This window comes from Heloderma suspectum, chromosome 5 (assembly GCF_057233095.1).
Source record: "Heloderma suspectum isolate Gila_16-S chromosome 5, 16-S_ref, whole genome shotgun sequence".
In the NCBI taxonomy this organism is placed as follows: domain Eukaryota; kingdom Metazoa; phylum Chordata; class Lepidosauria; order Squamata; family Helodermatidae; genus Heloderma; species Heloderma suspectum.
The window spans coordinates 224,094,379-224,107,763 of record NC_139462.1 but is presented as its reverse complement, the minus strand read 5'-3'; the positions used below and the strand labels follow the sequence as shown (position 1 = coordinate 224,107,763).

Genomic DNA, 13,385 nt, shown 5'->3' with positions numbered 1-13,385 from the left:
ACAATCCTATGCATGTTTGGACAAAGAAAAGGCCTACAAATCCCAGCATTCCCCAGCTAGACTGGCTGGGGAATGCTGGGAGCTGTAGGCCTTTTCTGTGTCTAAACATGCATAGGATTGCACCTTTAGCTGTTTTTATTTTAAAGAAAAGAGTAGACACCTTTGTGGAGGGATAGGGTTGATCAGTGGCAATGATAAATGGAACCTCCACATTCAGAGGAAGCGTATCGCTGAATATCAGATGCTGGAGATGAACAACAGAGAAAAACTTCATCATGGGAAGAGCAGAGGTGGGGTATAAAGATATCTCTTGGACAGGATGCTAGTTTGGAGGGACTTGGTTTGATGCTGTAATAGCAGGGATGTTGAACCTCAGGCCTACGGGCCAAATCTGCTCCCCTGGAGTTATCAGACAGCCATCTCCCTTCCCCTGCCCCCCTTTCCTGGCTTTTGCACAGTCCCCCCCGCCCCATTCCAAAAGGTTGCAATGCCTCTCCTAAGGCGTCCTTACTGGCAGTAAGAGCTTGAAGCTAAACTATGCTGGAGTTTTGGCCCCACTGCTTTTCCCTTTGTTCCCACCCACGAGTGGAATGCAGCCCGCCAAGAGCTTCTCCAAAACAGAATTCGCCCTTCAGGCTGAAAGAGATTCAACACCCCCGCTGCAAGGGGATTCTTACGTCCTTATAATAAATTCCTCTGAAGGCAGTTTGCTTGAAGGCTGCCCGCTGCTAACCAGTACATTAATAGGGTACAAGGATACAAGCCGCATCGTGCAATGGCTGCTCAAAACAGCCTCATGGAAGGGGGTGGCGTGGGGGAAACGGATTTCAAAATACAGCTTAGTGGATAAAACATGAAATGACTAAATGCCAATTCTAGGCGGGCATTGTTATGACAAACCTGCCATCCGATATGTACTTAAAACATACAAGTGTTTCCACCCCTTCAGACAATAACATCGCATTTTGCTTTGTATACAAATGAAGAAAAAAGAGGCAGAAGCTCACGTTTGTTTTCTTTGGAGTTTTCACAAACACTCTCAGGCTTTTCAGAGAAGGGCTCAGGTCCAAGTGTTCCACCGCTCGGTCCAAGTCTTCCTGCGATTTCAGGGGAATCAGGAGCTGGAAAAAGATTGAACAAACACCGTTGATGAAGCTGAGTTACAAACAAGACCAAACAGAGGAAGCTGCAGAGCAGTTAGGGGCTTGGGAACGGTGGGTATACGGACAGTTGAACCCGGGACAGCGTAAAGCTATTGGAGGCTTCTGGCGGAAAATAGAAACAAACATCTGGGGGTTTTAACCTTTTCTTCCAAGATAGCATCCCCCTGAGGAACTGAATAAAAGTTATCAAAACAACGGCCTACAAAAGGAGAGGCGCGAAGTGTCACTGACTCAGCTGGAGGGAAGACCTGCGTAGCAAAAGTAAATAAAAATATTTGTGGACTGGATCTGAACTACGGGTGCTACCTACCAACACAGGGACCTGTGCATGGATACAGAATTTCAGATGCAACATCCAACCCATCCTAAGGAGTGCTTACGTAGCTTTTTTGTTTAAAAGCAGACATGCATCTTTAGAGAGTCACTTCCAAATGCTGAGCCGGGAAGCACAGTGGTATGCCAGGAGATGGCTATTTTCTCCCTCTCTCATAATACTAGAACCCAGGATCATCCCATGGTGGGAGATTCAGGACAGAAAAAAGGACTTCTTCACGCTGCGTATAATTGAACTATGAAATTCACTTCCACAGGATATAGTGATGGCCACCACTTTGGATGGCTTTAAAAGGAGATTGGACAAATTCCTGGAGAAGGCTCTCAATGGCTACCAGTCCTGATGGCTACATGTTACCTCCAGTATCAGAGGCAGTAGGCCTATGTACAGCAGTTGCTGGGGAACATGGGCGGGGGTGGGGGTGCTGTTGCACTCATGTCCTGCTTGTGGGTTTCCCATGCGCAGCTGGTTGGATACTGTGTGAACACCATGCTGGACTAGAGGGACCCTTGGTCGGATCCAGCATGGCTCATCTCATGTTCCTAGAATCATACAGTTGCAAGGGGCCATTTAGGCCATTGAGTCCAACCCCCTGCTCAGTGCAGAAATCCCGTTTAAAGCATCCCTGATGGGTGGCTGTCTAGTCTCTGCTTGAATACCTCCGTGACAGAGAGCCCTCCATCTCCCAAGGGAGTTGGTTCCATTCTCTGACTGTTCTGACTGTTAGGAAGTTTTTCCTGTTGCTCTACTGAAATCTGCCTTCTTGTAACTTAAGCCTGTTATTTCATGTAGTATGGTCCTGGATGATAAAGAACAGGTTGTAGCCCTCTTCTGTGTGACAACCCTTTTGGTACTTGAAAAGTGCTATCATATCTTACCCCCGCCCGCCCCGCTCTCAGTCTTCTCTTTTCAAGGCCAAACATACCTAGTTCCTTTGATCTTCTGATCATCTTTGTTGCCCTTATCTGAACTCATTCCAATTTATCTGACGCCTTCTTGAAGTGTGGTGTCCAGAACTGGACACACTATTCAAGGTAAGGTCTGACCAGTGCAGAGTAGAGGGGAACTAATACTTTCCATGATTTTGAAACTATGCTTCTATTGAAACTATGTTTCTAACCTAACATTGCATTTGCCTTTTTTGCAGCCACATCACACTGCTGGCTCACATTCAGTTTTTGATTGACTACAACTCCAAGATCCTTTTCACACATACTATTGCTAAGCCAGGTATCCCCCATCTTATAGCTGTGCATTTGATTTCTTTTTCCTAAATGAAGAACTCTGCACTTGTCACTGATAAATTTTAAGTCTGGGAGATACAGATGATGAAAGCCCAGCCTTCTCCCAACATGGACTGCTGAGTGGGCTGCTGCTGCATCAAAGCCCCCAAATATGCAGCAGAACACAGCAGCAAGGTTGCTGGTGGTGCTCACCCATGTCAGCATATTACAACTATCTTATGTAGAGAGCCCACTCATGAATAACCAAAAAAGAGGAAATGCATCACCTAAAAAGAGGACAAAAGAGGACACAGATCTGCACAATGTTTGCATATGCTGATTTATATGTCTAGATACAAATTTGGAAATAATTATTATAATCTAAATAGAAATACAGTCTGTCTCCCCGTAGTGTGGAAGACTGTGACCAAGCGACCCATGTGCCTGCCTGTTCAGTCTGCTGTCCAGGTATTAACTGTGGATAGACAACCATTGTTATGGTTCTTTATCTTTAAACTGGGTTTGGATAGGACAGCCCTTCAATCCTCTGTAAAAAAAAAAAAAAGTCACATGGCCACCCTAATCTTACAACAGCTGTACTTGCTGCCAGTTTTTTTCCAGGCACAATTAAAAGTGTTGGTAACCACCTTTAAAGCACTAAAATCTAGGTCCTACATGGCTCAGGCCAAGTGACTGTCTCCTCCCCTTCTGGCCTGCACGCTCTCCAAAATCTGCTGGAAAGCTCCCCACTGTGTCCTGATGGTGGCCAAGGCATGGCTGGTTGGGATGGAGGAGAGGGCCTTCTCTGTGGCTGCTCCAAGACTGTGGAATGCCTTAACTTAAAAGATCCGTCTTCTCCCCCTCCCTCATCTCATTGCTTTTTGCCAGCTGGCAAAGGATTTTTTTATTATTTATTCCAGCAGGCTTTTGACCTGCCGAGTTGAGGGTTTTGCTTTTGGTCATCCCTTATTAGATCAGCCTTCCCCAACATGTCGCCTTCCAAGTGTGTTGGACTACAACTCCCAGGATCCCCAGCCAGAATCCCCCAGCCACATTCTGGGAGTTGTAGTCCAACACATCTGGAGGGAACCAGGCTAGTGAAGGCTGTTTTAGATGTTTTGGGTTTGCTGTGCTTGTCTGTTTAATTGGTTTTAAATTGTTGTAATTGCTTGTTCTTGGTTGATTTTTATTAGCTTTTTTCTTGTTGTAAGCCACCAAGTGCCTTGGAAGGTGGGGTATAAAAGCATCTAATAAAAATCAAATCAATCAGTGAATCAATATAACCCAGCCCAGTCTTCTGACTGAATTGACTCGTACAATTCTATGATTGTGAGAAAAGGAACTGCATGGCGGAATGCCTACAACTCCCTGTCTCTGGAATGCTAGCATAGCGAGCAAAGTCCTCTGCCTGACGTGCTAACTTTCCAAGTAAAAGGGGTTTGGCAGACAGAGTTGTATTCAAATACGGCAAGCCCCTCCCTCACACATGCATTCTGAAATGATACAGTCGCAGGAGGATTAGTCCATGTGGTTTTTCTACACATGTGAATCTACTCATATATAACCCCCCTCTAGATCAGGTCAAACCTTGAATTTGTTGTCTGTGATCACCTCTCACCCAGAGAGAGCAGAACATTGGGCACCTGAGTGAGGAAGGACTGGGGGGATAATAATATTGACCTACCTTCCGGGGTTGTTGTAAGAATTACTGAGAGAATGCAAGCAAGGTGCTTTGGACACCCTAAAGCACTATATAAATGCTGCGCATTATTATGATTACTCTCCACAGCTTTCTTTCTCTCTGAAGTCTGGACAAAATTCTCTGCTCCCACCCCTGCTTCAGGTGGGCTAGAATTCCTTCAGTGTTTGTTTTTACATCTTCCCATGCAAGCATGCAACTTGGCTCACTTACTTGGGCCATCTAGAGCTCCTTGCTCTGGGCACTCTGCTGGGCTAGATTAGGGCATGAAGCTTGGGAGGCTTCCTTACTTAAGAAGGTTGCCTTGTGGTGGAGGCTTAAGCCAAATGGCCTTTTTGTCCTAGCAGCTGTAAGATTCTGTGACTTTAATCTGTGTTGCTGAGACCTCAATTCACCTTCTCAAATGCCACACAATGTCTCTTCCCAAAAATAACAACACAGGACTACACTTTGTCCTTGGACGTCTTTTTCATCAGCCTTGTTCTATCCTGGAATTTGGATCTGAACCACTGGGGCAATTCCTTGGCTGCTTCTTTTGCCACTCCCTCCACCCACCCCAAATCGACAGAAGCCTTCCAAAATCTGCCTCTGCTTGGAATAAAACGTCCTGCAACCTTCTGAGTCTCTCCTCCAGTCTCACAATGTTCCATGTGCTCCCGTGCCGGGCTCCGGAGACGCCAAAAAACATCAGATTGAACATCGTCCTCTGTGCGCTGTTGAAACTGGCCCTCGCCTATTGCTTGAATCTGGCTAGAAGGTTTCAGCTCCATCTGCCAACAGGGCTGCTGTGTACACGGACATTCTCTACCAGACACTAAACCTAAATATAGACACATGCAAACTGGAGAGCTAGTTGGCAGGTTGCAGGCTCAGGAAATGGAGCGAAGTTTTCCTGCAGCCGGTAAACTAAAGAGCTACGTTAATGAGCCAGGGCGTCCGTTGTGTGTGTGTGTGGGGGGGGGGGGGAACTGCCGAGTGCTGATTCATCAGTTTGCTCAACTCTGTGCTAAGCCAGAGCTTTTCAAGCACTGAACTAGCGGGGCTAAAGACAGACGTAACATGTGAAACATGGGTGGGGAACCTCAGATCTGGCTCTCCAAGGGTCCCAAACTGGCCCTCCGGTGTTCCCCAGAGGGCTATCCCTCCTTCCACTGGCCCCACCCCCTTTCCCTCTACCATCAATTGTCTGGTGGTTTCCCATCTTTTGTGCAGTTTTTCCTCCATTCTAAAAGTTTGAAATGCCTCTCCTATGGCTTCATTACTGACAGCCGGAGCATTAAGCTACAATATGCTGGTATTTTGGCTCCGCCCCATTTGCCTTTGGCCCTGCCCACCACTGGAGAGCTTCTTCAAAATTGGATTTGGCCCTCGGGCTGAAAGAGGTTCTCCACCCCTGGTGTAAAGAGTGGCAGAGGTGGTTTGGTAGCATGGCTGCTGCCTCCCAAGCAAAGGTACAGTTTTCTGCCCTGGAGTGAGGTCCAGAAAGAAAAGTTCTGCAGTTTTTTTTTAGCAGGATCTACTCTCAACTGGGAAAAAGCTGGCTAAGGTAGAAATTTATTCTTCTCCCAATCTCTGGAGCAGTTCTGCAATCACTTCAAAAACATTTGTGAAGTTTGTTTTGTTAAGGCAATGGGGGAACATCGAAAGATGGTGAACAAATGAATCTGCCTTGTGTTCCTGCATAACGCTAAGCCATGATTTACATTAACTATGGTTTGTTGTTTTAACCATGAATTGCTTTGTAGAAGAACAGATGAACCGTGGCTTGTTTTCCCTATTTCTGGTTTGTTTCTCTCCTGCCCATTTGGTCAACCCTCAGAGCAGTTTCATTTTCAGGTTGCTCTTGCTGGGTGCCTTTGTTCTAAAGCAGTGCAAACAAATCAGGGATGAGCCACGGTCACATCACATCAAACCATGGCTTAAACATGGTAAGCCTACAACACACCATGGCTTCTATTTGTGGTTTATAGCTAGTCAACAAACCATGGTTTGTTTGTGGGGATGGGTTTGGACACAATGACGAGCCAGATTTGAACAAACCACAGCGTGGCTTAGCGTTACGTGTGAACCAGGCCATTGAGTCAAACTACTGGTCCTTCTAGCTCAGCCTTCCCAAACCTGGTCCCCTCCAGATGGGTCAGAATGCAACTCCCATAATTACCAACTAGCATGGTGGTTAACTATGGCTGGTAATTATGGGAGTTGGATTCCAAAACATCTGGATTCAAACACATCTGGAAGGTTGAGTTAGCTCAATATTGTTTACTGTGACCAGTGGTAACTCTCAGACAGAAGGTTTTTCCCAGGCCTTTCACCTGCAATCTATCTAACTAAAGGTGCTGGGAACTGACCCTAGGACCTCCTGCATACGGTCTACACCTGAACCAGGAACCCCACCCCACCTACAACATGAGGACCTTTCAGGAAAGGCTGTAAAATGCATGTGTCTTAGGAGCAGATTTGTCTATCATAGAAGACTGGCATTCTCTGAGCTTGACACCACTTAATCCAATTTTTTTCTATTTCATTTTGCATACATTTTAGGAAATCTTGTTAGCACATTGCGGTAAACTGCATTTCAGAGAGGAGGGAGATTTGAGTATATACAGACAGGCAAGGAAGCAGATAAGATACCTCATTGTTGGCATAGTGTAAGTCCATCATCTGTCCGAAAGCATCCATGACTTTCTGTAGAACTTCTTTGAATTTAACTGGCCTCTGGAACTGGATAATCCTGGAGGGACATATATGTATGTTGTTATTTAAAACACCACTCTGCTGATATTGTACACATTTACTAAGGACAACAACCCACACAGAGAGAAGAATAGAATAGAATAGAATAGGAATAGAACTGGACTATTGAGACCTGCCAAACTTGTGACACATCCTCCTCCTCCAAAGCCAACACACCACCTGTGTTACTGAGGCTTGCCAGGCAGAAAATCCCACCATCACCCCAGAGAAGCAGCAAAACCAGGAGGCTCCAGTGGGCTGCCATGCATGGCCCATGGGCTGTATTTGACTTCATGCAAAACAAGTTGTGTAGCCATGATCCAGGGCTACAACAAAGGAGAACATGGTTCATAGTAGAAGAGGGAATTAACTGATTACTTAAGAGTCAGGTGCAAGAGCAGCTTTGGTATGTTCGTCCTGTCATGCAGGCGCGAGAAAAGCCGTGCTTGCATCCAACTCTTAATTAACCAATTACTTTTAATACATTAGCATATTACCAAAATGTCAACATAGACTGACTTTTTAAGGATGCAGGGCAGTTTCTTGTAAGAGCAAAACAACTAACAGTCTAAGGAAGGGAAGAGTGGTGTTGGGCTTTCTAAGATTTAACAAAGCACAATGGCACTTCCATCTCCATGCACCCCGGGACGTACCTTTTCTCTCCATCATGTTCAAATTTGATCCTGGCATTCCGCAACTGAGAGAGAGAGAGAGAGAGAGAGAGAAAGCCATTAACTACAGAGCTGATGCAGCATTTATTTATTTATAATAAATAAGTGGCTAAGAGACTGAACTACCAATTTGGAAGCCCCTGGTTCAAATCTCCCCCTCTGCTATGAACTTGCTAAGCTGCTGTCGCCATCTAGATGAGTTGGACTGCAACTCCCATCATCCCCAACCAGCCATGTGGGCTGGGAATGATGGGAATTGCAGTCCAACGCATCTGGAGGGCATCCGGTTGTGGAAGCCTGACTTAGGCAAACTGCTCTCTCAGTCCCCGTGTCTGCTATACGGGAAACATAATAATAACCTACCTCACAGAATTGTTAGAAAGATCATAAGAAGATGATGAATGGAAAACACTTTGAACCCTCTAAAGAGCTGCATATAAGCTAAGCACTTTTCTAAAGATGATTCTTTATCTTTATATAGCTTTAGAAAATGGAGAGGTGTTTTATACTGCAGAAATGGCGGGCAGGCCTGGCATCAGTATAGGGCACCCACAGGCAGCTGTTTGGGGTATCAGTACCTTGGCATGGCCCACTGCTCAAATCCACCCATGGATTACCCCTCCAAAGATTTTTCTGGAGTTCAGTCATATAGGTCTTAGAGCCACCATTCAGATTTCCCACAATGCCTCTGCCATGGTGTCACTCCGGAGCACTGAAATGGGCAACTCCTTGAAGCTGATCTGACCCCTGCTGCCACCACCAGGTTGGCTCACCACCTGTACAGGAGGGGGCCCTGCTGATGTAGGGCTCAGCACAGAGTACCCTGCAGACCTGGAGCTGATCCTGACTGGGGATGCACAAAAAGGTGTCTAGCACCTGGCAGGCGAATAACACACGGACAGTGGGATTTATCTGCCTTGGTGGGTCACAAGTTGTGTAGGCCAAGGGTGGGCAGAAATTACATCTGAATCTCCTAGTGCTGAGGTGAGCAGAAAGTAGACCTCCAGATGTTTTGGACCCCAACTCCCACCATTCCTGACTCCTGACCATGCTAACAGGGGCTTCTGGGAGTTGAAGCCGAAAACATCTACCTACTGTCCACCCTTGCCCTAGTAGATCTCTGCACAGATCACAAGGATTTCAGACTCCCAATTATTTAACACTAGCAGCAACAACACGACTTCCCCTCCCGCCCTAAATTATATTGTTGGAAATCCATTACATTTCCCAGATGTAGGAATGCTTTCACAAGTGATTTCCAACCCTTACTACAAGTGTAAACACACCTTGAATTGACCACTGACAAAAAGCTGCCTTCTGACAAACCCTGGAGTTGCAGTTCTGCAACCCACCAGTACAGAAGCAATCCTGAGATTTACAGGGAGGGGCTGTTGGTAAATGTGCACATTTCTTGAGGCCTGGAGTATGAAACTGTGCAGCGAAACCCATTGGCTGGAGTGCTCCACTATTAATAGATTTAAAGAAAAACATGCAAACATAAATACAGCCTTATCTCTCCCTCTCCCTTCTTTTCTTTTCAGGATGGAAACAATGCATCCCTTACCCTGGAGGGAGCATAGTTTGGAAAGATCAGCCACACACATACCGCTTGTATCTTAAAACGAGAATTCCTAGATGGGCGAGTGGGTGACGTCTCTTCCTGAAAACACTTGTTATCTCTCACTCAGGCATTACCCAGAGCATGATCGGCAGTTTCCATGCTCCCATCCTATACTACAGAAAATATGTTGTTTGAGTGAGAGAATCTGAGCTGAGGGAGCCTTCAGTGCCCCCCCTTTCTATGGACCCCCCCCCCCAAGGCATTGCTGCCCACATCCTTTCCACCCAGGGGGACGGAGGCGATGCTGCTCCATCTTCTCCCTCTTGACTTTGCTTGCATGCTTGGAGAGGCCAAGTGAACAAGCAGCAACAGTGTGGCACTGGACGGGGAGAGGTCCAGGAAGCACCAGCAAGCTGCAGTGGGCCCCTGACCACAACGTGAGCCTCAACAGCTGCCTGATGACGACTACCCCTGGTGCCAGCTCGGGGAATGAGTATAGAAGAGCTGTGCTGGTAGTTCCTTGCCTCTGAACACCCACGTTCACTGCTGATCCATGGCTTCCATGGTTCAAGACACTTTCTGCTTTCCTTGGCCCTAGCTCATTGCAGTTAGTACACTCAACGAACACCAAGTCACCAAGCTCAGCTCGGTGGCCTCTCACCCACCCGTAATACTGGTCATGACCAGAGGCACTATGCCTCCATATGCCAGTGGCTGGGGAACATGGGTGGGAGGGTGCTGTTGCACTCATGTGCTGTTTAGGGGCTTCCCACAGGCAACTGGCTGGCCACTCTGTGAACAGAATGCTGGACTAGAAAGGCGTTTGGTCTGATCCAGGATGACTCCTCTTATGCCCTCAGTGAAAGATGACAAGTTTCCCAAACACTGCCAATTACCTTTCTCTTCCTCTCAGCTTTTGGACTGTGCATCTTCAGCTAAGTGTTTCAGGAGAGGAATACAGGTAGAAAGTCTGTGATTTACTGGTTTTAATGTGTTAACTCCTGTACCACTCTTACCAAAAGCCTGTTCAAGCACTCAAAAACCAAACCAAACCATGGTACAGCCTTTTCTAATCTATACCAGTTAAAACTGCAGTTGAAGACTTAATACTCACCACATGTAAATAAACCACTGTGAATGGAAGGCAAACATGAAGAAGGGATTTAGCTTAGAGAATTAGCTTCCCAAGATGCTAGCTTTCCACATGCAGGGCATTCATGGGAGGGGAGAACATTCAAATACTGGAACGTAGGAAGTTCCTTTATACCTCTCTAAAGTTCCTTTCCCCTTCATGGATCACTGCCTTGTTGTGGCGAAGGGGCTTGCGTAACTCAGTGAAGCCATAAGCTATGCCGTGCAGGGCCACCCAAGATGGACAGGTCATGGCAGAGAGTTCTGACAAAATGTGGTCCACTGGAGAAGGAAATGGCAACCCACTCCAGTATTCTTGCAAAGAAAACCCCATGGAACGTATCACAAGGCTAAGAGATATGACGCCGGAAGATGAGCCCCTCAGGTCGGAAGGTGTCCAATATGCCACTGGGGAAGAGCAGAGGGTATTTCCAAGTAGCGCCAGAAAGAGTGAAGCGGCTGGGCCAAACCCGAAAGGACACTCAGCTGTGGATGTGTCTGGTGGTGAAAAGAAAATCCGATGCTGTAAAGAACAATATCGTTTAGGAACCTGGAATGTCAGATCAATGAATCAAGGTAAGCTGGAGGTGGTCAAACATGAGATGGCAAGATTGAACATCGACATCTTGGGAATCAGCGAACTAAAATGGACAGGCATGGGTGAATTTAATTCAGGTGACCATCATATCTACTACTGTGGGCAAGAATCCCTTAGAAGAAATGGAGTAGCACTCATAGTCAACAAAAGGGTGGGAAAAGCAGTACTGGGGTACAATCTTAAAAATGATAGAATGATCTCAGTACGAATCCAAGGCAAACCATTCAACATCACAGTAATTCAAGTCTATGCCCCAACCGCTGATGCCGAAGAAGCTGAGGTTGATCGGTTCTATGAAGACCTACAACACCTTCTAGAACTAACACCAAAAAAAGATGTCCTCTTCATCATAGGGGATTGGAATGCTAAAGTAGGAAGTCAAGAAATCACCGGGATAACAGGCAGGCATGGCCTTGGTGTACAAAACGAAGCAGGACAAAAGCTAATAGAGTTTTGCCAAGAGAACACGCTGATCATAGCAAACACTCTTTTCCAACAGCACAAGAGGCGACTCTACACATGGACATCACCAGATGGTCAATATCAAAATCAGATTGATTATGTCCTTTGCAGCCAAAGATGGAGAAGCTCCATACAGTCAGTAAAAACAAGACCTGGAGCTGACTGTGGCTCAGATCATGAGCTGCTTCTTGCAAAATTTAGGCTGAAATTGAAGAACGTCGGGAAAACCACTAAACCGTTCAGGTATGACCTAAATCATATCCCTGATGAATATACAGTGGAGGTGAGGAATAGATTTCAGGGATTAGACCTGAAAGACAGAGTGCCTGAGGAACTATGGACGGAGGTCCGTAACATTGTTCAGGAGGCAGCAACGAACTCCATCCCAAAGGAAAAGAAATGCAAGAAAGCCAAGTGGCTGTCTGATGAGGCTTTACAAGTAGCTCACGAAAGAAGGGAAGCGAAAAGCAAGGGAGAAAGGGGAAGATATAGCCAACTGAATGCAGAGTTCCAGAGAATAGCAAGGAGAGACAAGAAGGCCTTCTTAAATGAACAATGCAAAGAAATCGAGGAAAACAACAGAATGGGAAAGACTAGAGATCTCTTCAAGAAAATTGGAGATCTCAAGGGAACGTTTTGTGCAAAGACGGGCATGATCAAGGACAAAGAAGGCAGGGACCTAACAGAAGCAGATGAGATTAAGAAGAGGTGGCAAGAATACACAGAAGAACTATACAGGAAAGATCTGAATGTCCCTGATAGCCATGATAGTGCAGTCACTGAACTTGAGCCGGACATCCTCGAGAGTGAAGTCAAGTGGGCCTTAGGAAGCATTAGAAACAACAAAGTTAGCAGAGATGACAGTATTCCAGCTGAGCAATTTAAAATCCTAAAAGATGATACTGTTAAAGTGCTGCATTCAATATGCCAACAAATCTGGAACACTCAACAGTGGCCACAAGACTGGAAAAGGTCAGTTTACATTCCAATTCCAAAGAAGGGCAATGCCAAGAGTGTTCAAACTACCGCACAATTGCGCTCATTTCACATGCCAGCAAGGTGATGCTCAAAATCCTACAAGCTAGGCTTCAGCAGTATGTGAACTGAGAACTACCAGAAGTACAAGCTGGGTTTTGAAGAGGCAGAGGAACTAGCGATCAAATCGCCAACTTTCGCTGGATCATGGAGAAAGCAAGAGAATTCCAGAAAAACGTCTATTTCTGCTTCATTGACTACGCTAAAGCCTTTGATTGTGTGGATCATAACAAACTCTGGCAAATTCTGAAAGTGATGGGAGTACCAGACCACCTTACCTGTCTCCTGAGAAACCTGTACCTGGGTCAAGAAGCAACAGTAAGAACCAGACATGGAACAACCGAGTGGTTCAAAATTGGGAAAGGAGTACGACAAGGCTGCATATTGTCACCCTGCTTATTTAACTCATATGCAGAGTACATCATGAGAAACGCCGGGTTGGATGAATCAGAGGTCGGAATTAAGATTGCTGGGAGAATTATCAACAACCTCCGATATGCAGACGATACCACCCTAATGGCAGAAAGCGAAGAGGATCTCAAGAGCCTCTTGTTGAGGGTGAAAGAGGAGAGTGCAAAAGCTGGTTTGAAACTCAACATTAAAAAAACTAAGATCATGGCATCTGGCCCTATCACTTCCTGGCATATAGAAAGGGAAGAAATGGAAGCAGTGACAGATTTTACTTTCTTGGGCTCCAAGATCACCGCAGACGGTTACTGTAGCCATGAAATTAAAAGACGCTTGCTCCTTGGGAGGAAAGCTATGGCAAACC

General features: G+C 46.0%; 1 protein-coding gene across 1 annotated transcript in view; it reads right to left on the bottom strand.

Moving 5' to 3' along the window:
• Window positions 1–13,385, bottom strand: part of LOC146345212 (mitogen-activated protein kinase kinase kinase 3-like) — a 130,294-nt gene that overhangs the window by 30,685 nt on the left and 86,224 nt on the right. Inside the window, exons 4-6 of the mRNA XM_084859423.1 lie at window positions 7,809–7,852; window positions 7,054–7,153; window positions 1,008–1,121 (exon numbers count right to left, since the gene is read on the bottom strand). Coding sequence (XP_084715549.1) covers window positions 1,008–1,121; window positions 7,054–7,153; window positions 7,809–7,852 — 258 coding nt within the window. The remainder of the gene's footprint in view (window positions 1–1,007; window positions 1,122–7,053; window positions 7,154–7,808; window positions 7,853–13,385) is intronic.